Source organism: Pinus tabuliformis, chromosome 2_2, assembly GCF_031772625.1.
Source record: "Pinus tabuliformis cultivar Carrire ecotype Pingquan chromosome 2_2, CPIR1, whole genome shotgun sequence".
Taxonomy (NCBI): domain Eukaryota; kingdom Viridiplantae; phylum Streptophyta; class Pinopsida; order Pinales; family Pinaceae; genus Pinus; species Pinus tabuliformis.
In genome coordinates, this window is record NC_142300.1 from 766,459,622 (window position 1) to 766,487,286 (window position 27,665).

General features: G+C 36.8%; 1 protein-coding gene across 1 annotated transcript in view; it reads left to right on the forward strand.

The window, feature by feature from the left end:
* Window positions 1-2,924: 2,924 nt before the first annotated feature.
* LOC149194942 (IAA-amino acid hydrolase ILR1-like 7) overlaps window positions 2,925-27,665 on the forward strand; it is a 92,320-nt gene continuing 67,579 nt past the window's right edge. Inside the window, 1 exon segment of the mRNA XM_089405187.1 lies at window positions 2,925-3,348. Coding sequence (XP_089261313.1) covers window positions 3,058-3,348 — 291 coding nt within the window. The 5' untranslated portion in view covers window positions 2,925-3,057.

Sequence of the window (27,665 nt, forward strand, 5' to 3'; positions counted from 1 at the left end):
GGACCAGGGTTATGACATAGCCTCTATCAACCATCTATTGGTTAGCATGGCAGTGCAGTTGTTATCTACCTGGGTGTTGCAAACCTACAGGAAGGGAGAATGCTTGAAACAAGTCGTTAATGTTGCTATTGTATGCGTGAATCGCGTTAAGCTGAACTGGCTAAGGTACCTCACCAATGAGGTACTACAGAATGTATTGGACTCACAAGACAGGAACCAAGACTTCCAGTTTGGAATTTTCTTTCTATTGATTGCATTTTCACAGTGGGCGAGCCATCAGGGATCTAGCTGCCACAGTGGGACCTGCAGGATATCTTTGTTGCAGCCAAATATGAGGCCATTACTTTGGTGAGATACACATTTGGTAAGTTTATTCATACTCATTATGTAGAAACTCATTTTATAGCCCAGTATAATACGTGGAGAGACTCATTCTATAATTCAGTATGATGTGTAAAGTTATCCATCAAAATTGAATTAAAATTTTACTTATATCTGCTAAAATAAAAATTATGAAAAATTAGATTCCTCCTTATTTTTCAATTAAAAATTTAAAAAAATATACATCTCATACCTCTCTAGTGCTACAACATCAATTCTCCATCACATGTTTGAAATTCAGGATCCATTCCCAAACTCTTATTCAACATACCAGTCCAATAATCAATATTTACTGCATACTCCTTCAATTCAGAGTCACTACACATCTCCTTCTCAATTCAATTCAAATTCAACAAGCTTTGATATCAATTGTTAGTGCCTTCTCAATTCAATTCAGATGCAACAGACTCTGATATTAATCGTTAGCTTTAACATATCCACATACAAATAAACATTAAAGAACCAGAAGTGAGAACACAGGGAGCTAGAAATTTCTCCCAACTATTCATCTCAAATAACTTTATTTCTCATATCATAAGAGTTTGTTACCCAACCACAATGATAAAATGCACCTTAATATTATAAAATAAATGATGATACTTATCCAAATGTGTCTTAAAACATGTCGTCATAATTATAAAATAAATGATGGTACTTATCCAATGTGTCTTAAAACATGTAGCCATAATTAGATTTATCTGCGTTCTTTATAAAAAGTGTATTGCATATATGTGGTAAGTTAAAAAAATAATTAAATTACTATAAATCCAAAATATATATTACTTTTAATGCAAATATTAAACACCATAATCTATGTTAAAGATAGATTCATGGTAAAACTCATAGTGTATGTAATAATTACACTGCTGTTAGTCCAGGGCCTATATTGCTTTTACAGCTAAACATTGATTCATTACGTTTTGGTAAAACGTGTGTTGTCTCAGTCATAGACTGCTGTGGGTCCAGGGTGTATATTGTTTTTATTGTTGATGTTATGAAAACAAAAGAGTAGTTTATAGACATCACAAACTCGGAAGAGAGGAAATTCCAATATGATTCTTGTTAAAATTTGTCAGAAATTTTGAGAGATTTGATAGTTGTTAAATTTTAGGATTTTGAATAATTTTTTTTTATAATATTAAATTTATTTTTACTATAAAAAATTCAAACATTTTTATAATTAATTAAAAAAATAAAAAATAGCGAATTACAATAAATTTTTTATAGTTAATTAAAAAAAAAATACCAAATTACAATAAAAAAAATTTCAATCAAATTTATGACATCTGTAAACAACGCCATACACAGTTTAAAATGGACTCGGTACTTTTTCGAAAAAGACAATAGACTCATCATCAACCCACTGCATGATGTTTTTTATATTTGCCTGCTATACAGACACGCAACGAAAAAAACACACAAAAAAATCAGGTTCTCGTGACCGTGCTCTGCAATAGCCTTCAATAAATATTGGAAAATCCTACGCTTACCGATGGGCTGAGGGTTCTTAGCCCGTAAACTACCGATTGCAAAAATCAGTAAATACTACCCGTCGGTCATGGACACCGAATTGCCGAAGGTGTTCAACGATTTAACCATTAAATCCGAACGTTTTTCGAAGTTGGCAATTTCTATTTCCACTTCTATAGCATTATAAATGTCTTTTGACATGTGAGGTAAATAATGCTTGCCCTCTCTCTCCACGCTCCATTCATTTGTTCACGTGCTATCATTAAGAGAGTGAGCGCTATTTCCCTCGCATGTCTTATAATGCTATAGAGGTGGAAATAGAAACTTCCCTTTCCTCCACGCTCCATTCATTTGTTCACGTGCTATCATTCAGAGAGTGAGCGCTATTTCCCTCGCATGTCTTATAATGCTATAGAGGTGGAAATAGAAACTTCCCTTCCTCCACGCTCCATTCATTTGTTCACATTCAAAAGTGAGCGCTATTTCCCTCGCATGTCTAATGCTATAGAGGTGGAAATAGAAACTTCCCTTTCCTCCACGCTCCATTCATTTGTTCACGTGCTATCATTCAGAGAGTGAGCGCGTCTTATAATGCTATAGAGGTGGAAATAGAAACTTCCCTTTCCGAATACCATAGTATAAAGGTACAGGATTCCTGTGAGTAGTGGCAGCGGCTAACCAGCCTGCCATAGGGCATTAAATGCCCCGGGAGATGCAGGCTGGATAGCCCGCTAACACGCGAATTCACATTTTTTATTTAGTGCCCAGTTTCCAAATTCGCGTGTTAACGAGCTATCCAACCTGCATCTCCCCGAGCATTTAATGCCCCATGGCAAGCTGGTTAGCCGCTGCCGTGCCTTAAGGCGTAATTAACTCTCACATCAAATGCGGTCCGTTTCATTTTCATCTATCCAGTAAATAAATATTACTGGGCAGCTTTTTGAATTTATGTCATTGCAGATTTTGATGGTGAGTGGTTAATGGTCTGACTGGTTCTTATCCATAGAAGTTCGAATTCCACATGATTAACACACAAATATATATATATAAGTAACGTATGGTTGCATTATATTATAATATAATGCTTCTTCAGCGGGTCTCCTGGAATATATATATATATGGATGCCATTTTCATGCAATATATTCGTAAGCACTCATGCCATTTCCTTAACAGATCTCAGGGTGTAGATTCTGATCTCACCAGAAATGGCCACTCCAATCAAAGAGAGCACCATTGCAGAAGCAATGGAGCTTCTGAAAGATGCTAAAGAGGAAGCAATGTTTGAGTGGTTGAAGTTATTAAGGAGGACGATTCACAGAAATCCAGAGCTGAAGTTCGAGGAATTCAATACTAGCAAACTAATGAGAGATGAGCTGGATGCGATGGGAGTGCATTACGATTGGCCCTTTGCGCGGACGGGTGTGGTTGCCACAATCGGATCGGGCGCTGCTCCAGTTGTTGCACTTCGTGCCGACATGGATGCTCTACCATTGCAGGTATAATGAAATGGATTTTTCATGCTTTAAAATCTGTATGCAGGTTTTCAAAATTCGATATATATGGAGTTTAATATTTTTTTCCCTCTATTCATATGCATTATTTGTTTAGGTTTTTTTGGTTTTATTATATATATTTTAAAGTTTAGTAAGATTTTTGGATTTTCGAGTTCACTTAGCTACAGCATAGTAGCATAAGATTCGAACCCTTATTTTAAGGCCATAGCCACATAAAATTTCTATTTTGAATATTAAAGGGTTTGTTTTTAATTTAATGTTTGTAATTATTTTAATAAAAAGCTATTTTGTGATATAAATACTTAATCTTATTAATCTATAATTATTTTTAAGTTAATATTTATATTTTTAAAATTGTTTTTTGGGTTGAGGGTTATAGCTGTGGGATTATAAGACTATTATAAATTGATTTAAATACTAAAATTTTAAAAGTCTGAGTTAATAAAAGTCTGTACAGTGATGTGTGGTTTGATGGTAAGTCACATGTGAAGCTTAGGCAAACCGAAATTCAAATCTCATTGAGTACAATGACCTGCTGTGGTGCAGCTAGAGGGGCGGATTCCCCTTTCCCATACCCGACTTGCAGGTGGTTGGTTATGCTCTTGGTGTTATAGTGGCAGCTATGAAGTTTGATCCTTGGTCTCCCATAGATTAGGCCTGGCAGTTACCGATTCACCATATAATTAAAAAAATGAAACTTGCTTTCATATTATTTGTATCTTTCACAAGCTGAAATTGTTAGTGTTTTTTAAAGTAAAAAAAAAAAAATTAATAATCCAAATCCAAAATTAACAGGATGAAAATCTTATGAGTTTTTCTGACATAAAAATGATAAATCAATCTGCAAAATAATAGCTGTACTTAAAAAACAGTCAGACAAACTTCTACAGTACCCTTTTCAGGAATCCAGACCCTTCTTGGCCATTTGGGCCAACGATCGCATTCGCATATTATATCTCGGGAAGAAGTCATGGCTACCGCAAAGGTCCAAGTAGTGATGCGGAAGGAAGAAACCCTCGGATGACAGATTATATTGGGGAAAATCGTGTATCAGGCACAGTAAAGATGAGCATACCACATTCCAGGTTGTATGTCCTGAAGCAAGTCATGGCTGCGGCAAAGGTTCAAGCAGTGACGAAGGCGCGGAGTGGAGAAACCCTTAGATGGCATGCTATTAGGGGAAAATCGCACAGTCAAGATGACCATACCTGTGAGGGTTCGCGTCTACGTTTGCCCTTTGTATGGTAAGTTTCGGTAAAACCCCACTTTACATTCAAGTTTGAATAAATTCTCCAGACAGTGTTTGGCAATCCATAAACCCCACCTTGATATGTTACTTGATAAGGACGGAGTTGTTTTATATGGTTAAAAGTGGTTGGAATTTGGGTAATTTTTTTCAATTTTTTTTTGTTGAGATAGTGTTTGAATTATGTTTTTATAGTGAAAATAGATTTAACACTATCAAAATCTCTAAAATATGTAAAATCTTAGAATTTAACAATTATAATTTAATTTCAAAAATCCCTACCAATTTTTTTCAAAATATAACTAAAATTTCCATAATTTTCTAAATTTTCATGACTTTCAAAATTTGACTGGGCAAAAAACAATCTCGTTAGACTTACCATATCAGTCAAAAGTCAAAAACAATCTCGTTAGACTTACCATATCAGTCAAATAAGCACTCAGCAGTGCATTGATTGCAATATATATCCTATGATAAATATAATGTAATGTCTGGGTTGTAACTTCTCTTAATTGGGCTAACTGTTTTGATAAAGTGCAATGTGTTTACTTAAGTAAATTTATTTAACTCGGGATGCATTAAACATTAAAATGTTGAAAGAAAAGTGATTGAAAAAAATGGTAAAAGATTTATATGGATGGAACCTAAATGTTTTAGGTTTTGCATTTTTTTAAAATGGGATAACATAATTTTTGGTAAAATTGTTTCTATTATATTTAGGAATGTATAAATAAATTAAAATGGTGAATATTTAGATTTTATAAATGTAATAGTTTAAATTTATAATACAACTAAATTAATTAAAAAAATCTATAGTTATAATTATAAATATAATTCAGTATTATAAATATATTTTAAATTAAGTAAGAATTTTCAATATTTAAATTTTATGATTATGATGATTAATTTCCAATAAAACTAATGCAAACTATCAAATTTTTAAAAAGTAAAAGATTAAATTGTTACTCTTTAATATTTTATGTTTCCGATAAAAAATAAGGGAGAGAAATTCTCCAAGGTCATATAATTTTGGTGACTTATCAATGTCAAGAATGTTGGAATTGTGGCAAATGTTTTGTAAATGAGAACAAATGTGAGTAAGAGTCTGGTAACTAAGAGAATGTTTTTCATTTTAAATCCTCTTAGTATTTAAGGTAACATATTCTTTGGTAGAGGATGCCTTGGGAATAGACCAACCCTCGGTTTCACTTCGAAGCTTATGAGAATTAGTTCTTATCCTTGCAATGTTCATTTTCTTCTTAGTACTCATCACGATAGAGTGATAATTCTGGTTAGCAAAGGTAGGGTTGATCGTCTCTTTATAATACCTTAGCTTCCTTTTTCCTCTAGCTCCTTATCATCCCACGATTTATCCTTAAATTTAGAGGTAATAATATTTTTAATGTTATCCTTATTCCCCAAGATGATCTCCTCCTTTATCCCCCAATGGTCGAGCCAAGACTAGGCATCCTTATGCCATCCACGCTTGAGACAAATTCAAATTTACAATTCAAACAAATTCTAATATACCCCAATGGGGTGTTGGAAATTGAACTAGTAGAGGGAGTGTTGGGCTAGGAAATACCCACTACCTTGCAGCCTCTCAAGGTGTTAAGGAAGGGGATGACGTGGCCAACTCCCCCAATGCAGTCAAACATGTTACGAGCCATGACATCACAATGAATTAATATGGTAACCCTCATGTCCTCTGCGTTTTCCTACTTTGTTCGAGCCTGTTATGCCATTTTTCCACAACTGCTTTCTTGCCAAGTTGCAGGTGAGATTTCCCGCCCTCAACATTTGGCTCTTTGGTGATCCAGTGAAGGAAGGCCTTAACCCTCTTGGTCTGGGCCTCCTTTCTCTTACTACTTTGTTGCTTGGAAAATTTGTTGCCCGTTTCTGGTCTTTGGGGCACAAGTGAGGATATTGAACAAACTCCAATGAGGGTGTCATAGCTAGGAACCAATGAACGATGAATGGAGCACGCATGTAGCTCCCAACTTGGTAAAATATCCATTGGCCTTAAACTTTGATTGATATTTTTTTATTCTTGAGCTTAGGAATCTACGTTGCATCACTGAGGCTAATTTCTCGATAATTTTTATTGTTTCTTTCATCCCTTCGGTTCTCTCCTTCATTCAAAGCTCTTTCCCTTTCCCTTTATCTTTCATGTTGCTTCAATCCTAGCTCCTCTAGTTAGATCGGTTATAGTGCCCTCCCCTTCAATCTACTGCACTTCAACCTCCACATAGCCTCTCCATTTCCCTACAACCTTATTCGGGAGCCCCTAATGCTTAGTTCGATTCCTTACTAGGCATCATGCAAAGGCAAAGAATGCACCCAAGGTGTGGATTTGGGGGTCATAGTTCTTTGGGAAGACCCAAAACCGAGACCCAAGCTTCATCAACCACTAAAGTTTACCTCCATGTTACTCCTAAAGTTCAAGAGGAAATTCACACCTTGAAGCCTTGACTATTATAGATTGACATGCCCTTTCAAATTTTGAAATACAAGCTGGGTTCTTGACACTGACCATACCAGGGGGCATGGCAGCCATTATCTCCATTCCATCACTCTTCACTGGGAAATGAAAACTTTGTAGGGCCGTATCCTCAAAGAAAAACATGAAGATCATAATGAAATTATAGCCCACTTCAACAACATCCAGTAGATTCAAAGACACCAACACTCTTGTTTGGTTAGTTTGGATGCCTCGGTGACCCACATCGAGAGACATCTTTAGTGTGGACATCACTCTCAAATAAGCCCAAGTGCATAAAATCCAACCCCAACAAAAACTTCTAAAAATTTAATATAAACACATATATTTCTGTTTGATTTATAATAATAAAATTTTATTTTATTTTCTTACACAATCCACCATTATAATATGTCAATATCATATAACAAACAAACGATATGTAATATTTTTGTTAGACATCTGATGCCCACTGTTAACTTTACTCAAGGAGGGATGCTCACTACTAACTTTATTTTTGCTACGCCACTACCATTGGTATGATTTCCCTGGTCATTGCTGCCATGATCGAAACAAATTAATTAAAACCAAAATTCTAATATGACTAAAACAAATTGATGATTAAAAAAAAAATTCTAGTATGACTAAAACAAATTGATGAGTAAACATTTACACTAGAGTGATATATATGAAAACATTTAAACTAGACTTATACATAATTACATAGGTTAGTTCAATAGGTATTCTATTCTTAAGGTCGGTATTCTATTCTTAAACTCATATAGAATGGATTCATTCCAGAAATTTGTTTCATTCCGTGAATTAGAAGAGAGAGAATCTTTGGCTAAAGAAAATCCACTGAGAGATATGTTTGCTTCAAGTTCGAGTCGTGTCTTAAACCAAGCTGAACTTGAGTATGAAGAAAGTCAGCCATCTGCCCGATGGGAATTACCTGTCATAGCTCCCTCAGAAGTCTATAGTGATATATCTATGTTTCATTTAAAAGTTGTTACTAGAATCAGCATAAAAGAGTCTGTTAGTCAAATCCAAGAAAACTCAGATGTGATTCAGACTATTCCTTTATTAAATCCCAAAGCTTTACAGGCAGAGGCCAAAAGATTGAACACTAAATATTTGCATCTAGGATGCATAAGAGTAGGAATCAGTCCCTTAGTACATCAAGGGTTAAATACTTTTGTGTTGGCTGTTGTTCGTGACCTTACACACAACAAGTATATTGATTCTTTGATTGGCGGAATAGTTGCTCCACTTTCACATGGCCCAGTCTATTTTGACTGTTTTCCGAATTTCTCTATCTATGTTTTCGATGAAACCATTGATCAGATCTTACATCTTCAAATTCAAACTACAGGTTTCAATATGCATCAGAAGAGAAATAATATCGCCATACATACCAAAGGTTGTTTTCGCCATACAAATACTTTATGGCCAGCCATCCGCCACACACCCAGTTGAGACTCAAAGTCAAGTGTTGTTATAATGACTGATGCTAAAAATCAAAAAATTGAGCATCAAACAATTTGATGGGAAGACTTGACTTTCCTTGAAAACTGGGTAGTACAAAACCCAAAGCCTCTGATTCCAAAAAGAATTACCTCAGCCGACATCAAAAAAACCCAATCTTCCGCAGTCTTATCCTTTTCCAGAAGATCTACCATCGAACGCCGAGGTATTGAACAAGCCTGTAAAAGTTCTAAATATTACAGGGATCCTTCTACTGTAGATACTGCATGTTCTAGTTCTTCCTCCTGTAAACACATTTCCCTTTTTGAATTTGCTCAGATTGTTAACTTTGCCTCTTTAGAAGTTAAATGCCCAGAATGCCAAAACAATGTAAATTTGCTTACGCTTGCTGAAACTGCAATCCATGTAAATCATAATCCCATATCTGGCACAACTCCTCCAACAACCTTTGTAAATCCATGTCCCAATCCTAAATGTTCAGACATCCCTTTCCCACATGAACAGGAGTCTGATCATGTCCTCATGATGCATGAGATAATTACTTTGGAAGGAGAAGACCCAAGGTTAACTGAGATGATGAGTCTAATGAGACCAACCAAGCCTAGATATGGTCTAGGTTATCTGGAGCAAGAAAATGACCTTATACCAGCATGTAGATTTGATCCAGTTCCTGATGATTGCAAAAAGCCTGCTGTAATGGAAATGCATAAATTCTTTTCTCTTATGGATGGGTGTTTAAAGTCTGAAATCAGTGCTAAATGGATGAAAGAAATGCTTAATTGGGATTTATTTACTAATCCCCAAGCAAAAGAATTTGATCAGACTTATACTCCTCAGGAGAAAAAGAAATTAGCTGAAGATTGGAAGCATTTCATGGAAGTTAATAACTCATGGATATCTTTTTATTCTTGGAAAGATAATGTTTCTCCAATTAATGTTTTCACTAGTTCATCATCAACTACTTTAGTTAATAAGCATGCTTGGACTACATTGGATGGAAGTAAAGTAGAAACTCCATCAACATTTTCTCCATTTAAAGGAATTGTTATTGGAGAAAACCAAAATGCAGCCAAAGCCATTCCTATGGTGCAGAAAGATGACAATGTCTTAGGCATTGATGGCAGGATACAAAAGGCAAGTGAGCAGTTAAATTGGACAAACACAGCAATCAAAGGCCTAGAAATCAATATAGCTAAGGCAGCAGAAGTCAAAGAACAAATTGATACTGTCCAAGTATCAATAAATGAAGTAAATAAGTGTTTGAATAATGTACAGTATGATTCTGTTGTTATTCGCTCATATACTAAAGAATCCTTGTCAAAAATAGGAGTAGAAGATAAACTAGTTGATCATCTGGACTCAACTAAAAATCTTATAGCTAGTTTGACAAATAAAGTAGAAAAGATGAATTTGTCAAAGGTAGAAAAAACAGTTCCTAACTCCTTTCTTTTCAAAAGAAATATAAAGATGCAGGATCTTGTCAAGCCTGTCAACAGGTTCCCAACACTTTTTCCAAAGGAAGTAGCCACGTCTTCAGAATCTGAGGCTACTGAGAAAATAACCATTGCATCCTTATTCAAGGGTGAAGAAGAGAAAAAGGAAGAGAAAGATCCTGATACTTAGATCTTTCCTATTTATGAACCTCTCGAGCATAGGTTCAGTACATATCCAGCACCTCACCTGGAAGGCAAAGCTAAGCTCCTTGAAGCACATACCTTTTTCCCAGATTCTCACAGAGAATGGAACATTGACAGCATGAGCATCAGACAAATCAGACAGCTCATAGACATGATGTACACTGAATACAAACTTATGTGTCTAAGGGGAAAGAGTGAGATTGATGCTTGCAGAACAATCATACAGTGCTTCACAGGTACACTTCTCAAGTGGTGGGAAACAGAGTCATCTCCAAAACTCATAGCAAAGATGGAAGAAGAAGTATTAAAAGATGAAAACGGAGATGTCATACATAATCCACATGGCACCACTATCAGTAATATGATAGGAGCATTAACATCAATGATCCTTGAACACTGGTGTGGCAGTGAGACAGAAATTGCAAATAAGAATGAAGTCATTCTTGTGAACCTGAAATGTCATAAAATGTCTCAGTTTGAAGACTTCCACAAAGACTGGATGCAAAGGATATATGAAGTTAAGGACTCCAAAAACTTGTTATGGAAACAAGTTTATCTTGCAACACTCCAATTCAGGTTTGTAGACTACATCAGACTACAAGAAGTCTTTCAATTGCCATTTGAATCTTATACATGGGGAGAAATATATGCTCATATTACAAAGACCTTGGTAAGTCTTTGTACCAGCTCCAAAGTCAATAAATCTCTGGAAAAACTTTCCAGATTTCCAGACAAAAAGTCCATTTGCAGTAAATATGGACTTACAGCAGATGATCCTTTGGTAAAAAGAAGGAAAGAAAAGAAAAGAGCAAAGAAGGAATGTAAAGAAAGATTTTACAAAGATCGCAGAAAATATCCAAAGGACAGAAGAAAATATCCCAAACAGTCTCGAGGCCAAACCTCCAGAGCTAAAAAGGGATATTATAAATATATCCCTAGGACGCATTATTACAGACCTTCAGATATTCATTTGCATACTTCAAAACAAGAAAAATGGAATAGCCTTACATGTTGGCTATGTGGTCAGACTGAACATACCTCATCCAAATGTCCAGAAGGAGAAGATTCAAAGAAGAACAGAGGCAAGAAATCTCAGACTTTTGTTCAAAGAAGAAAACAAGTGAAGCAGGAAGGAAAGGGACCAATGCAATGCATGAAGTGTGGTTCCCATACTCATAAGACAGAGCGTTGTCCCAATGTTGTAATCAGAGAAATAGCTCAGCAGCACCAGATTGAAGAATCATCTTATAATTCTTTCAGTTCTTCTTCTGCAGAAGAAATGCAAGCTCACATACAACGATGTTCAGATTCTAATTCTTCAAAATGTTGTTGTTTTGAATCTGAAGAATGTGCCTGCCAAATTCACTATGAATCTGCTTCAGAATTCTTTAGTGAATCCAGTGAAGCTGAAGAAATCTCCCGTCCTGCAAAAGAAAAAGTTTTAATGGCTGCAACTGAAGAAGATGAGATAAAGATTTTATCTCAGATCCGCGCCATGGAAGACGGTGAGATGAAGAATCGTCTGACTGAAGCATTCATGGACCAACTCAAAACTAGAGCTTCAAAAGATTCAGGTAAGAAATCTTTGTTTATTGATGCTTCATTTGAAAGAAATACTAAATCATTTCAAAAGCATCAAGAAAAACCTGAAAGAGTAAGATCTCTCACTCTGGGAGAAGTGAGTTGCAAGATTCATAACATCAAGTAAGAAATTTCTGCTCTAAAGTCCCAAGTTTCAGAATTAAAGAAGGGCAAACATGAGAATAATAAAGAAAAAGAAGAAAACGAAGACCAACCATGGGATATTGCTCAGCATAGCAGTCATCAACAAATTGAAGTTGTGATGGGATTCAAAGATCCAAATTTTGGATTCAAAGAGATGAGGCTTCTGACCATCTCTTATCAGCAGCATCATATCAAAGTAAATATCTGCATTAAAGGAGAAATGTTTGAATTAATTGCTCTTCTTGATTCAGGAGCAGATATAAATATTCTCAATATCAAGACCATTCCAGCAAGATACTGGATTGCTGCAGAAAGAAAAGTGGTGGGTCTAGGCAACAAAATGCTTAAATATGAAGTACCCAAAGCATCTTTATGCTTTGAACATCACTGCATTAATTTAAAATTTGCAGTTGCAGATATTCCTGTTGATTGCATCCTTGGAAATGTTTTCTTAGCAGCAGTAGAGCCTCATGGCTCCATAAGGCTGAAAAATGGAAAGGTTGGATATTTCATATTAGTTCCCACATCAAAAGGAACCAGAAAGAAAATTGAATTGCCATATATTTCAAATCAGAGAATCTCCACAATGGTCCAAACTGTGCAGAATTTGGAAAAAGCTGAAGCAAGATTGTCAGATCTAAAGGATCTGAAATCCACTCTCAGGATTGAAGAGCAGCTCAAACATCCTCAGGTGAAAAGCAAGATTGAGGATTTGAGAAGGCAAATTGAAGAAGAATGTTGCTCAGAAGAGCCTAATGCATTTTGGCATAGGAAGCAGCATACAATTGAGCTCCCTTACAAAGAAGGTTATACTGGTAAACCTTGTAAGAGCAGAGCAATCCCTATGAGTAAAAAATACAGACATCTCTGCGAAAAAGAGATCAAGCATCTCCTCGACAAAAAGCTTATCAGGGAATCAGACAGTCCCTGGAATTGTTATGGCTTCTATGTTAATAAGAGAGCCAAACAGATCAGAAGAATTCCATGACTAGTGATAAATTTCAAACCTCTGAATTCAGTTCTCGCAGATGACACATATCCTATACCACACAAAGGTGATCTAATTAGAAGAATAGCAGGAGCCAAGATTTTCTCCAAATTTGACTTGAAGGCAGGATTCTGGCAGGTCGCCATATCAGAGAAAGACAAATTCAAAATTGCTTTCAACATACTAGCAAGCCACTACGAGTGGAACGTGATGCCTTTTGGATTGAAGAATGTGCCATCCAAGTTCCAAAAGGTAATGGATAAGATTTTTAAGCCATACTTTGATTGGCTTATTGTGTACATAGATGATATGTTAATATTTTCTAAAAATATTCAAGATCACTTTAAGCATGTAAATATCTTCAAAAATTTGGTTAAGCAAAACGGTCTTGTGCTCAGTAAGAAAAAGATAGAGGTCTTTCAGACCACTGTCAGATTTCTAGGGCATACAATCTCCAATGGACACATTTCATTACAGAAGCATGCACTAGAGTTTGCAGATAAATTCTCTGATGTCATAACAAATAAAAATCAATTGCAAAGGTTTTTGGGATGCTTCAATTACGTCAGTAACTTCTACCAAGATTGTGCAAATGATAGAAGGATACTGAATAAAAGGTTGAAGAAAAATCCCTCAGAATGGACAGAAGTCCATACGAAGGCAGTACAAAATATTAAGGCCAAGGTAAAGACACTGCGATTTTATATGTTGCTGATGATCTTGCATTTAAAAATGTGGAAACAGATGCAAGCAACATTGGATAGGGTGGCATATTAAAGCAGAAGAATGGAGATACTGAACAGATTGTTCAGTTCGCATTAGGACTATGGAATCCGGCTGAACAAAATTACTCCACGATAGAAAAAGAGGTCAAAGCAGCCTGGAATTGTATCAGTAAGTTTGAACTCTACCTCATTAATAAATCGTTTTTGTTAAGGACTGATGCATCAGCTTTACAAAAAGTCCTGACAAAAGACATCAGGAAGCGGGAGAAGCAAAGTTTGCCAGATGGCAAGCACTTTTTGCCAACTTTGATTTCAAGGTTAAGCATATCAAAGCAAAAGAAAATAATCTTCCAGATTTTCTAAGTAGGGAATATCTTGAGACCCAAGATTATGTCATGATGATAGTTACTGAGTGGGACCAAAATCAAAAGCAAGAAGTCCTACGCACTATCCCAGATAATCAAGACTGGGAAGAATACAAAAGAAATTGGAAACCCACATGGCAGCTCAGAAATACAAAAGTACTCGACGCCAACTTGCAACCACATACTGACATCCAGCACCTTGTGCCAGAATGGAAAGTATATCCTAAAGGCAGTAAGTGGATCCATGACATGGTCTACGAAAAAGCAAGAAGAGATGCCGGTATTGCAGAAGTAGTTTTGCAACAAAATTTCCATGATATTGCCGGTATATGGTACCATGGAGGACGAAGCACGGGCATACATGAAAGATACTTTTGTATCTATCGAACAAGAGATCTTGCTTGGAATGAACCAAGACACTGGCCAGTCCAGCCCTCTGCACTCTGGCCAAGAGGTGATCCAAAAATTATTTTCCCTGACACTGTGTATGATTTTGCAGGTTATAAAAAACTTTGGTGGGATTTTCTCAATGTCGATGACAAAGTAGAAACTCACTACACAAAGTTAAAATTCAATGCAACAGGCATTTTCCAAAGGAATCAACAATGCAAATGGTTCAGAGATTGGTGGATTGACTATGGTGTAAATAGAACTGCAATGGATCCTATATACCATACGGAATATTGCAGAAAGCATTGTGATTTGTGTTTTGAACAAAATATTGTAGAATGCTTTCATCCCATCTACAAAACTGTCAAAGAAATGGCAGATCAAGAATGGTCCCCATTTCATGATGTAAACTATTCACTCCAGAGTACATGCGTGAGCATCTAGAGTGGTTAGTTTTAACTAAAATTAAACATCAAATTGTTTTGGGTAAACCTATGATCGTCCGTAGGATATATACAAAAGCCTGGGATGAATTATTGTATAAAAGAAATAGATTCCCAGAACTGACTGTGTTCTGACAGTTCACATGGGCTTTCCATAAAAGTATCCATTGTGTAATTATGATGTCCAGTCACAAGGACTTAATTGTGACCAGATTTCTCGTGGGCTTTGCTGTACTAAAGCCTCCACTATGTAAATAATTCATGACATGTCTTTTCTCGTGGGCTTTGATAGATTAAAAAGCATCCACACTAGTTGGTTCGAAACGCGTTGACAAATGTTTGTCTACATGTGATTTACGCCGAAGTTATTCTTTCAACTATTATGGATCACAGAAGCCTCAATTCAACTAAGCATCCACTTTGTTTTGTCGAAAAATTTTCCGTAATGTTTGCTTTTCCGGACTAGAATCTTTGTGTGGATGTCGCCCTGGCATTACCCAAAAGCAATGATTCGATCCACTTTTTGGTTAGTCCACTTATGACCTACAGTAATGCTTGTCCCCTCTCATTCCTATATAATGAGGGTAAGGCTCATTGTTGAGGCATCGAGTCTTGGAGTGTCTTAGAGAGTTAGTCTGATCTGAGAAGCCTGCGTATCAGTGTGCTCGGCACTGGTAAGAACCTAAAGTGGCCGGATCATTTTAGAAGTCTTCGAGTCTGTATATGAGTCCAGTCATATTCTGAGGCAGAGCCTATCTTTCGCCAGGTAGCCTTCGGTATTGCTTGTTCCTTGCGAACAACATAAAGTCCGATAAATGCGAAGATAGTCAATCTCTGATAAAGAATCTCTCTGTAATCCTGAAATCCATTCTGAAATAATATGAGTACACATTTCCGCATTTGAATACCGTGCGCATTTACATTGTTTGCTGTGATAGTAGTTATCTTTGAGCTTTCATCTGAAGTTCATCAGAGGTTCGCCAAAGGAAATAAGGGACGCCAAGGTCGTTGATAGGCAAGGGAGCCGTTGTTGAGGCCGTGAGAGCATGAAAGTTCTGAGTAGGTTTGTGCTGCGTTCGCCACTAGTTCACCAGTAGTTGGCTATCAGAGATAATCGAAGAGACACAGCAAGTAGCAAGCTTGTGACAGTCTATTCTTGAACTCATATAGAAATGTGTTTCATTCCGTGAATTAGAAGAGAGAGAATCTTTGGCTGAAGAAAACCCACTGAGAGATATGTTTGCTTCAAGTTCGAGTCTTGTCTTGAACCAAGCTGAACTTGAATATGAAGAAAGTTAGTCACCTACCCGATGGGAATTACCTATCATAGCTCCCTCAGAAGTCTATAGTGATATATCTATGTTTCATTTAAACGTTGTTACTAGAATTAGCATAAAAGAGTCTGTTAGTCAAATCCAAGAAAACTCAAATGTGATTCAGACTATTCCTTTATTAAATCCCAAAGCTTTACAGGCAGAGGCCAAAAGATTGAACACTAAATATTTGCATCTAGGATGCATAAGAGTAGGAATCAGTCCCTTAGTACATCAAGGGTTAAATACTTTTGTGTTGGTTGCTGTTCGTGACCTTACACACAACAAGTATACTGATTCTTTGATTGGCGGAATAGTTGCTCCACTTTCACATGGCCCATTATATTTTGATTGTCTTCCAAATTTCTTTATCTATGTTTTCGATGAAACCATTGATCAGATCTTACAGCTTCAAATTCAAACTACTGGTTTCAATATGCATCGGAAAAGAAATAATATCGCCATACATACCAAAGGTTGTTTTCACCATACAAATACTTTATGGCCAGCGATCCACCACACATCCAATCGAGACCCAAAGTCAAGTGTTGTTATAATGACTGATGCTAAAAATCAGAAAATTGAGCATCAAACAATTCGATGGGAAGACTTGACTTTCCCTGAACACTGGGTAGTACAAAACCCAAAGCCTCTGATTCCAAAAAGAATTATCTCAGTCGACATTAAAGAAACCCAATCTTCTGCAGTATTATCCTTTCCCAGAAGATCTACCATCGACTGCCGAGGTATTGAACAAGCCTGTAAAAGTTCTAAATATTACAGGGATCTTTCTACTGTAGACACTGCATGTTCTAATTCTTCCTCCTGTAAACACATTTCCCTCTTTGAATTTGCTCAGATTGTTAACTTTGCCTCTTTAAAAGTTAAATGCCCAAAATGCCAAAACAATGTAAATTTGCTTACGCTTGCTGAAACTGCAATTCATGTAAATCATAATCCCAGATCTGGCACAACTCCTCCAACAACCTCTGTAAATCCATGTCCCAATCCTAAATGTTCAGACATCCCTTTCCCACATGAGCAGGAGTCTGATCATGTCCTCATGATGCATGAGATAATTACTTTGGAAGGAGAAGACCCAAGGTTAACTGAGATGATGAGTCTTATGAGACCAGCCAAGCCTAGATATGGTCTAGGTTATCTGGAGCAAGCAAATGGCCTTATACCAGCATGTAGATTTGATCCAGTTCCTGATGATTGCAAAAAGCCTGTTGTAATGGAAATGCATAAATTCTTTTCTCTTATGGATGGGTGTTTAAAGTTTGAAATCAATGCTAAATGGATGAAAGAAATGATTAATTGGGATTTATTTACTAATCCCAAAGCAAAAGAATTTGATCAGACTTATACTCCTTAGGAGAAAAAGATATTAGCTGAAGATTGGAAGCATTTCATGGAAGTTAATAACTCATGGATATCTTTTTATTCCTGGAAAGATAATGTTTCTCCAATTAATGTTTTCACTGGTTCATCATCAACTACTTCAGTTAATAAGCATGCTTGGATTGCATTGGATGGAAGTAAAGTAGAAACTCCATCAACATTTCCTCCATTTAAAGGAATTGTTATTGGAGAAAACCAAAATGCAGCCAAAGCCATTCCTATGGTACAGAAAGATGACAATGCTTTAGGCATTGATGGCAGAATACAAAAGGCAAGTGAGCAGTTAAATTGGACAAACACAACAATCAAAGGCCTAGAAATCAATATAGCTAAGGCAGCAGAAGTCAAAGAACAAATTGATATTGTCCAAGTATCAATAAATGAAGTAAATAAATGTTTGAATAATGTACAATATGATTCTACTGTTATTCACTCATATACTAAAGAATCCTTGTCAAAAATAGGAGTAGAAGATAAACTAGTTGATCATCTGGATTCAACTAAAAATCTTATAACTGGTTTGACAAATAAAGTAGAAAAGATGAATTTGTCAAAGGTAGAAAAACCAGTTCCAAACTCCTTTCTTTTCAAAAGAAATATAAAGATGCAGGATCCTGTCAAGCCTGTCAACAGGTTGCCAACACTATTTCCAAAGGAAGTAACCAAGTCTTCAGAACCTAAGACTACTGAGAAAATAACCATTGCATCCTTATTCAAGGGTGAAGAAGAAGAGAAAAAGGAAGAGAAAGATCCTGATACTTAGATCTTTCCTATTTATGAACCTCTCGAGCATAGGTTCAGTACATATCCAGCCCCTGACTTGGAAGGCAAAGGTAAGCTCCCTGAAGCACATACCTTTTTCCCAGATTCTCACAGAGAATGGAACATTGACAGCATGAGCGTCGAACAAATCAGACAGCTCATAGACATGACGTACACTTAATACAAACTTATGTGTCTAAGGGGAAAGAGTGAGATTAATGCTTGCAGAACAATCATACAGTGCTTCATAGGTACACTTCTCAGGTGGTGGGAAATAGAGTCATCTCCAAAACTCATAGCAAAGATGGAAGAAGAAGTATTAAAAGGTGAAAATGGAGATGTCATACATAATCCAGATGGCACCACTATCAGTAATATGATAGGAGCATTAACATCAATGATCCTTGAACACTGGTGTGGCAGTGAGACAAAAATTGCAAATAAGAATGAAGTCATTCTTATGAACCTGAAATGTCATAAAATGTCTCAGTTTGAAGACTTCCACAGAGACTGGATGCAGAGGATATATGAAGTTAAGGACTCCAAAAACTTGTTATGGAAACAAGTTTATCTTGCAGCACTCCCATCCAGGTTTGTAGACTACATCAGACTACAAGAAGTCTTTCAATTGCCATTTGAATCTTATACATGGGGAGAAATATATGCTCATATTACACTAAAGATTGAACACTAAATATTTGCATCTAAGATGCATAAGAGTAGGAATCAGTCCCTTAGTACATCAAGGGTTAAATACTTTTGTGTTGGTTGCTGTTCGTGACCTTACACACAACAAGTATACTGATTATTTGATTGGCGGAATAGTTACTCCACTTTCACATGGCCTAGTCTATTTTGACTGTTTTCCGAATTTCTCTATATATGTTTTCGATGAAACCATTGATGAGATCTTACAGCTTCAAATTCAAACTACTGGTTTCAATATGCATCAGAAGAGAAATAATATCGCCATACATACCAAAGGTTGTTTTCGCCATACAAATATTTTATGGCCAGCCATCCGCCACACACCCAGTCGAGACTGAAAGTCAAGTGTTGTTATAATGACTGATGCTAAAAATCAGAAAATTGAGCATCAAACAATTCGATGGGAAGACTTGACTTTCCCTGAACACTGGGTAGTACAAAACCCAAAGCCTCTGATTCCAAAAAGAATTACCTCAGCCGACATCAAAGAAAACCAATCTTCTGTAGTCTTATCCTTTCCCAGAAGATCTACCATCGACCGCCGAGGTATTGAACAGGCCTGTAAAAGTTCTAAATATTACAAAGATCCTTCTATTGTAGATACCGCATGTTTTAGTTCTTCTTCCTGTAAACACATTTCCCTTTTTGAATTTGCTCGGATTGTTAACTTTGCCTCTTTAGAAGTTAAATGCCCAGAATGCCAAAACAATGTAAATTTGCTTACGCTTGCTGAAACTGCAATCCATGTAAATCATAATTCCAGATCTAGCACAGCTCCTCCAACAACCTCTGTAAATCCATGTCCCAATCCTAAATGTTCAGACATCCCTTTCCCACATGAACAGGAGTCTGATCATGTCCTCATGATGCATGAGATAATTACTTTGGAAGGAGAAGACCCAAGGTTAACTGAGATGATGAGTCTAATGAGACCAGCCAAGCCTAGATATGGTCTAGGTTATCTGGAGTAAGAAAATGACCTTATACCAGCATGTAGATTTGATCCAGTTCTTGATGATTGCAAAAAGCTTGTTGTAATGGAAATGCATAAATTCTTTTCTCTTATGGATGGGTGTTTAAAGTCTGAAATCAGTGCTAAATGGATGAAAAAAATGCTTAATTGGGATTTATTTACTAATCCCCAAGCAAAAGAATTTGATCAGACTTATACTCCCCAGGAGAAAAAGAAATTAGCTGAAGATTGGAAGCATTTCATGGAAGTTAATAATTCATGGATATCTTTTTATTCCTAGAAAGATAATATTTCTCTAATTAATGTTTTAACTGGTTCATCATCAACTACTTTAGTTAATAAGCATGCTTGGACTACATTGGATGGAAGTAAAGTAGAAACTCCATCGACATTTCCTCCATTTAAAGGAATTGTTATTGGAGAAAACTAGAATGCAGCCAAAGCCATTCCTATGGTGCAGAAAGATGACAATGCCTTAGGCATTGATGGCAGAATACAGAAGGCAAGTGAGCAGTTAAATTGGACAAACACAACAATTAAAGGCCTAGAAATCAATATAGCTAAGGTAGCAGAAGTCAAAGAACAAATTGATACTGTCCAAGTATCAATAAATGAAGTAAATAAATGTTTGAATAATGTACAATATGATTCTACTGTTATTCGCTCATATACTAAAGAATCCTGGTCAAAAATAGAAGGAGTAGAAGATAAACTAGTTGATCATCTGGACTCAACTAAAAATCTTATAGCTGGTCAGACAAATATAGTAGAAAAGATGAATTTGTCAAAGGTAGAAAAACCAGTTCCTAACTCCTTTCTTTCAAAAGAAATATAAAGATGCAGGATCCTGTCAAGCCTGTCAACAGGTTCCCAACACTATTTCCAAAGGAAGTAGCCACGTCTTCAGAACCTTAGGCTACTGAGAAAATAACCATTGAATCCTTATTCAAGGGTGAGGAAGAAGAGAGAAAGGAAGAGAAAGATCCTGATACTCAGATCTTTCCTATTTATGAACCTCTCGAGCATAGGTTCAGTACATATCCAGCACCTGACTTGGAAGGCAAAGGTAAGCTCCCTAAAGCACATACCTTTTTCCCAGATTCTCACAGAGAATGGAACATTAATAACATGAGCGTCGGACAAATCAAACAGCTCATAGACATGATGTACACTGAATACAAACTTATGTGTCTAAGGGGAAAGAGTGAGATTGATGCTTGCAGAACAATCATACAGTGCTTCACAGGTGCACTTCTCAGGTGGTGGGAAACAGAGTCATCTCCAAAACTCATAGCAAAGATGGAAGAAGAAGTATTAAAATATGAAAATGGAGATGTCATACATAATCCAGATGGCACCACTATCAGTATATGATAGGAGCATTAACATCAATGATCCTTGAACACTGGTGTGGCAGTGAGACAAAAATTTCAAATAAGAATGAAGTCATTCTTATGAACCTGAAATGTCATAAAATGTCTCAGTTTGAAGACTTCCACAGAGACTGGATGCAGAGGATATATGAAGTTAAGGACTTCAAAAACTTGTTATGGAAACAAGTTTATCTTGCAGCACTCCCATCCAGGTTTGTAGACTACATCAGACTACAAGAAGTCTTTCAATTGCCATTTGAATCTTATACATGGGGAGAAATATATGCTCATATTACAAAGACCTTGCTAAGTCTTTGTACCAGCTCCAAAGTCAATAAATCTCTGGGAAAACTTTCTAGATTTCTAGACAAAAAGTCCATTTGCAGTAAATATGGACTTACAGCAGATGATCCTTTGGTAAAAAGAAGGAAAGCAAAGAAAAGTGCAAAGAAGGAATATAAAGAAAGATTTTACAAAGATCGCATGAAATATCCAAAGGACAGAATAAAATATCCCAAGCAATCTTGAGGCCAAACCTCCAGAGTAAAAAGGGATATTATAAATATATCCCTAGGATGCGTTATTACAGACCTTCAGATATTCATTTGCATACTTCAAAACAAGAAAAATGGAATAGCCTTACATGTTGGCTATGTGGTCAGACTGGACATACCTCATCCAGATGTCCAGAAGGAGAAGATTCAAAGAAGAACAGAGGCAAGAAATCTCCGACCTTTGTTCAAAGAGGAAAACAAACGAAGCAGGAAGGAAAGGGACCAATGCAATGCATGAAGTGTGGTTCCCATACTCATAAGATAGAACGTTGTCCCAATGTTGTAATCAGAGAAATAGCTCAACAGCACCAGATTGAAGAATCATCTTATGATTCTTTCAGTTCTTCTTCTGCAGAAGAAATACAAGCTCACATACAACAATATTCAGATTCTGATTCTTCAGAGTGTTTTTGTTCTGAATCTGAAGAATGTGCCTGCCAAATTCACTATGATTCTGATTCAGAATTCTTTAGTGAATCCAGTGAAGCAGAAGAAATCTCCCGGCCTGCAAAAGAAAAAGTTTTAATGGCTGCAACTGAAGAAGATGAGATAAAGATTTTATCTCAGATTCGCGCCATTGAAGATGGTGAGATGAAGAATCGTGTGACTGAAGCATTCATGGACCAACTCAAAACTAGAGCTTCAAAAGATTCAGGTAAGAAGTCTTTGTTTATTGATGCTTCATTTGAAAGAAATACTAAATCATTTCAAAAGCATCAAGAAAAACCTGACAGAGTAAGATCTCTCACTCTGAGAGAAGTGAGTCACGAGATTCATAACATCAAGTCAGAAATTTCTGCTCTAAAGTCCCAAGTTGCAGAATTAAAGAAGGGAAAACAGGAGAATAATAAAGAAAAAGAAGAAAACGAAGACCAGCCATGGGATACTGCTCAGCATAGCAGTAATCAACAAATTGAAGTTGCTGAAGGATTCAAAGATCCAAATTTTGGATTCAAAGAGATGAGGCTTCTGACCATCTCTTATTAGCAGCATCATATCAAAGTAAATATCTGCATTAAAGGAGAAATGTTTGAATTAATTGCTCTTCTTGACTCGGGAGCAGCTATAAGTATTCTAAATATCAAGACCATTTCAGCAAGATACTGGATTGCTGCAGAGAGAAAAGTGGTGGGTCTAGGCAACAAAATGCTTAAATATGAAGTACCCAAAGCATCATTATGCTTTGAACATCACTGTATTAATTTAAAGTTTGCAGTTGCAGATATTCCCGTTGATTGCATCCTTGGAAATGTTTTCTTAGTAGCAGTAGAGCCTCATGGCTCCATAAGGCTGAAAAATGGAGAGGCTGGATATTTCATATCAGTGCCGACATCAAAAGGATCTAGAAAGAAAATTGAATTGTCGTATATTTCAAATCAGAGAATCTCAACAATGGTCCAAACTGTGCAGAATTTGGAAAAAGCTGAAGCAAGATTGTCAGATCTGAAGGATCTGAAATCCACTCTCAGGATTGAAGAGCAGCTCAAACATCCTCAGGTGAAAAGCAAGATTGAGGATTTGAGAAGGCAAATTGAAGAAGAATGTTGCTCAGAAGAGCCTAATGCATTTTGGCATAGAAAGCAGCATACAGTTGAGCTCCCTTACAAAGAAGGTTATACTGGTAAACCTTGTAAGAGCAGAGCAATCCCTATGAGTAAAGAATACAGAGATCTCTGCGAAAAAGAGATCAAGCAGCTCCTTGATAGAAAGCTTATCAGGGAATCAGACAGTCCCTGGAATTGTTATGGCTTCTATGTTAATAAGAGAGCCGAACAGATTAGAGGAATTCCAAGATTAGTGATAAATTTCAAACCTCTGAATTCAGTTCTCGCAGATGACACATATCCTATACCACACAAAGGTGATCTAATCAGAAGAATAGCAGGAGCCAAGATTTTCTCCAAATTTGACTTGAAGGCAGGATTCTGGCAGGTCGCCATATCAGAGAAAGACAAATTCAAAACTGCTTTCAGCATACCAGCAGGCCACTACGAGTGGAACGTGATGCCTTTTGGATTGAAGAATGCGCCATCCAAGTTCCAAAAGGTAATGGATAAGATTTTTAAGCCATACTTTGATTGGCTTATTGTGTACATAGATGATGTGTTAATATTTTCTAAAAATATTCAGGATCACTTTAAGCATGTAAATATCTTCAAAAATTTGGTTAAGCACAATGGTCTTGTGCTCAGTAAGAAAAAGATAGAGGTCTTTCAGACCACTGTCAAATTTCTGGGGCATACAATTTCCAATGGACAGATCTCATTACAGAAGCATGCACTAGAGTTTGCAGATAAATTCCCTGATGTCATAACAGATAAAAATCAGTTGCAAAGGTTTTTGGGATGCCTTAATTACGTCAGTAACTTCTACCAAGATTGTGCAAGTGATAGAAGGATACTGAATAAAAGGTTGAAGAAAAATCCCCCAGAATGGACAGAAGTCCATACTAAGGTAGTACAAAATATTAAGGCCAAGGTAAAAACACTGCCAATTTTATATGTTGCTGATGATCTTGCATTTAAAATTGTGGAAACAGATGCAAGCAACATTGGATGGGGAGGCATCTTAAAGCAGAAGAATGGAGATACTGAACAGATTGTTCAGTTCGCATCAGGAGTATGGAATCCAGCTGAACAAAATTATTCCACGATAGAAAAAGAGGTCAAAGCAGCCTGGAATTGTATCAGTAAGTTTGAAGTATACCTCATTAATAAACCATTTTTGTTAAGGACTGATGCATCAGCTTTACAAAAAGTCCTGACAAAAGATATTAGGAAGGCGGGAGAAGCAAAGTTTGCCAGATGGCAAGCACTTTTTGCCAACTTTGATTTCAAGGTTGAGCATATCAAAGGAAAAGAAAATAATCTTCCAGATTTTTTGAGCAGGGAATATCTTGAGACCCAAGATCATGTCATGATGATAGTCACTGAGTGGGACCAAAATCAAAAGCAAGAAGTCCTACGCACTATCCCAGATAATCAAGACTGGGAAGAGTACAAAAGAAATTGGAAACCCACATGGCAGCTCAAAAATACAAAAGTACTCGACACCAACCTGCAACCACATACTGACATCCAGCACCTTGTGCCAGAATGGAAAGTATATCCTAAAGGCAGTAAGTGGATCCATGACATGGTCTATGAAAAAGCAAGAAGAGATGCAGGTATTGCAGAAGTAGTTTTGCAACAAAATTTCCATGATATTGCCAGTATATGGTACCATGGAGGACAAAGCACGAGCATACATGAAAGATAATTTTGTATCTATTGAACAACAGATCTTGCTTGGAATGAACCAAGACACTGGCCAGTCCAGCCCTCTGCACTCTGGCCAAGAGGTGATCTAAAAATTATTTTCCCTGACACTGTGTATGATTTTGCAGGTTATAAAAAACTTTGGTGGGACTTTCTCAATATCGATGACAAAGTAGAAACTCATTACACAGTCAAAATTTAGTGCAACATGCACTTTCCAAAGGAATCGGCAATGCAAATGGTTCAGAGATTGGTGGATTGACTATGGTGTAAATAGAACCGCAATGGATCCAATATACCATACGGAGTATTGCAGAAAGCATTGTGATTTGTGTTTTGAGCAAAATATTATAGAATGCTTTCATCCCATCTACAAAACTGTCAAAGAAATGGCAGATCAAGAATGGTCCCCATTTCATGATGTAAACTATTCACTCCAAGAGTACATGCGTGAGTGTCTAGAGTGGTTAGTTTTAACTAAAGTTAAACATCAAATTGTTTTGAGCAAACCTATGATCATCTGTAGGATATATACAAAAACTTGGGATGAATTATTGTATAAAAGAAATAGGTTCCCAAACTGACTGTGTTCTGACGGTTTACATGGGCTTTCCATAAAAGTATCCATTGTGTAATTATGATGTCCAGTCACAAGGACTTAATTGTGATTATATTTCCCGTGGGCTTTGCTGTACTAAAGCCTCCACTATGTAAATAATTCATGACATGTCTTTTCTCGTGGGCTTTGAAGACATGTCGGCTTAATCTCACAGTACAAACATTACACTTGAACGTACACCCGGTTGAAGATTGCGCCTCTCTACTTAATAGCTCTCACTTGAACTTGCTTTATTTCTGGGCTTACACTTCATCAAATCAGTGGCCGCTTTGACGGTTATATCCCTGCTCAGCCCCACTTGCGCTCTATCAAACGTTCATGACATGTCAGGTTTGACAGAAAAGAGGAACTTACCACAACCTCATGAAAAGGTGTGGAAGGCTAAGTGGTAGCTCCTGGATCTGGTAACAAGCAATCAGACAAAGATTTGGAATTTTGAGTCCACTACCTCATCAAAAGGTGTGGGAGGCTAAGGTATTGCTCCTGGATAACTGATAACAAGCAAACAGGTTAGGGTTTGAAGCTTTGAGCTCTTCTGAGAGGGACATCTAGTAATTAGAGTATCCATAAATCCTGGCCGCCATTTAGGGCCTGCTGTAGAGCAAGGGTTTGGATCAACACCCAACATCGCATAGATTGTCAAGTGCTAGAAGTAGAGTAATTATTTTCGTCAGAAAGAAATACGGCATCGTACCATTAGATGGATGCCTCTACGCTGACCTGGCTCTTTTAGGCCATCGATTCCATCAGTCAGGCACCGAGTTGGCACGAGGAACTTGCAACTGTGCTAGAAAAGTAACTGAGAGCCAGGACATCAAAATTTAGGTGACTGCTCCTGAGAAACACAACACTCCTTTTAGTTGGTTATTAACATTTCCAAAATAATCTCATTGGATGGATGACCTTGACCTGAACAAACAAGATAGCAGAATAAGTCTACCGGCAGTTGCCAGGAATAAAGTTATGACTATTCTTAAGATAGAAACAGTACAACAAAATTTGATAATTAAATGTGTCTCAGGGTTTGGACAGTTCCCTCTAAGGAAACTTTAGCACTTATACCAAGGGGATTATGTGGAGATGGCAGCTTTCTTGCTCTCAATTATCGTTTTAATAACATATTGGGGTTTATGAAAAACCTCTGTTACACTCGTTTTAATTAACACATTGGGGTTTACGAAAAACCTCTGTTACACCTGAACCGCTTCTAAGAGGTGGGAAACCTGTTCCAATGGTTCCGCTCGCTGGAGCTTTGAACTTATATGGGAATGTTACTTTTTCAGCAGGAGCATCAATGGGAGCTGGGGAAAGTTCCGGGAGCTTTGAAGACTGTTTTTTTGGAGTTTTGGCGTTCCCAGGGTTTGGGGAATACAAAGCCGAAACTGTTTTTTTGGAGCTTCGACATTCCCAAGGTTTGGGGAATACAAAGCATATAGAGAAACATATTGAACTTCCCACAAAACATGAGCCTATGTTGAAAAGTTTACAGGAAGAAAGGCCAAATACATCCTTTACATTGAAACGTTCACAGGAAGAAAGGCCAAAGACATCCTTAACACTAATATCCTTAATTGAGAATCTGGAGCAATCTCTTGATGGGTTAAGAAAGCGTGTGGTACCTCCCAAAAACGTTTGGTACCTCTAGATTTCATGATGATGAGTATTTCTTTTGATGAGTATTTTCTTTTGTTGTTTATGTATATCTATCGCAGAAGATGATTGTGTGTATATTGTATGTGGCAGTCAATGCTTAAACATTAGAGTTTGCTTTGCTTTTTCTCTTAACAATAACTAGAGAAACATATGTAAAAATTGTTCCTTGTATTTTTAAGCCAGATTGTTTAAAAGACTGG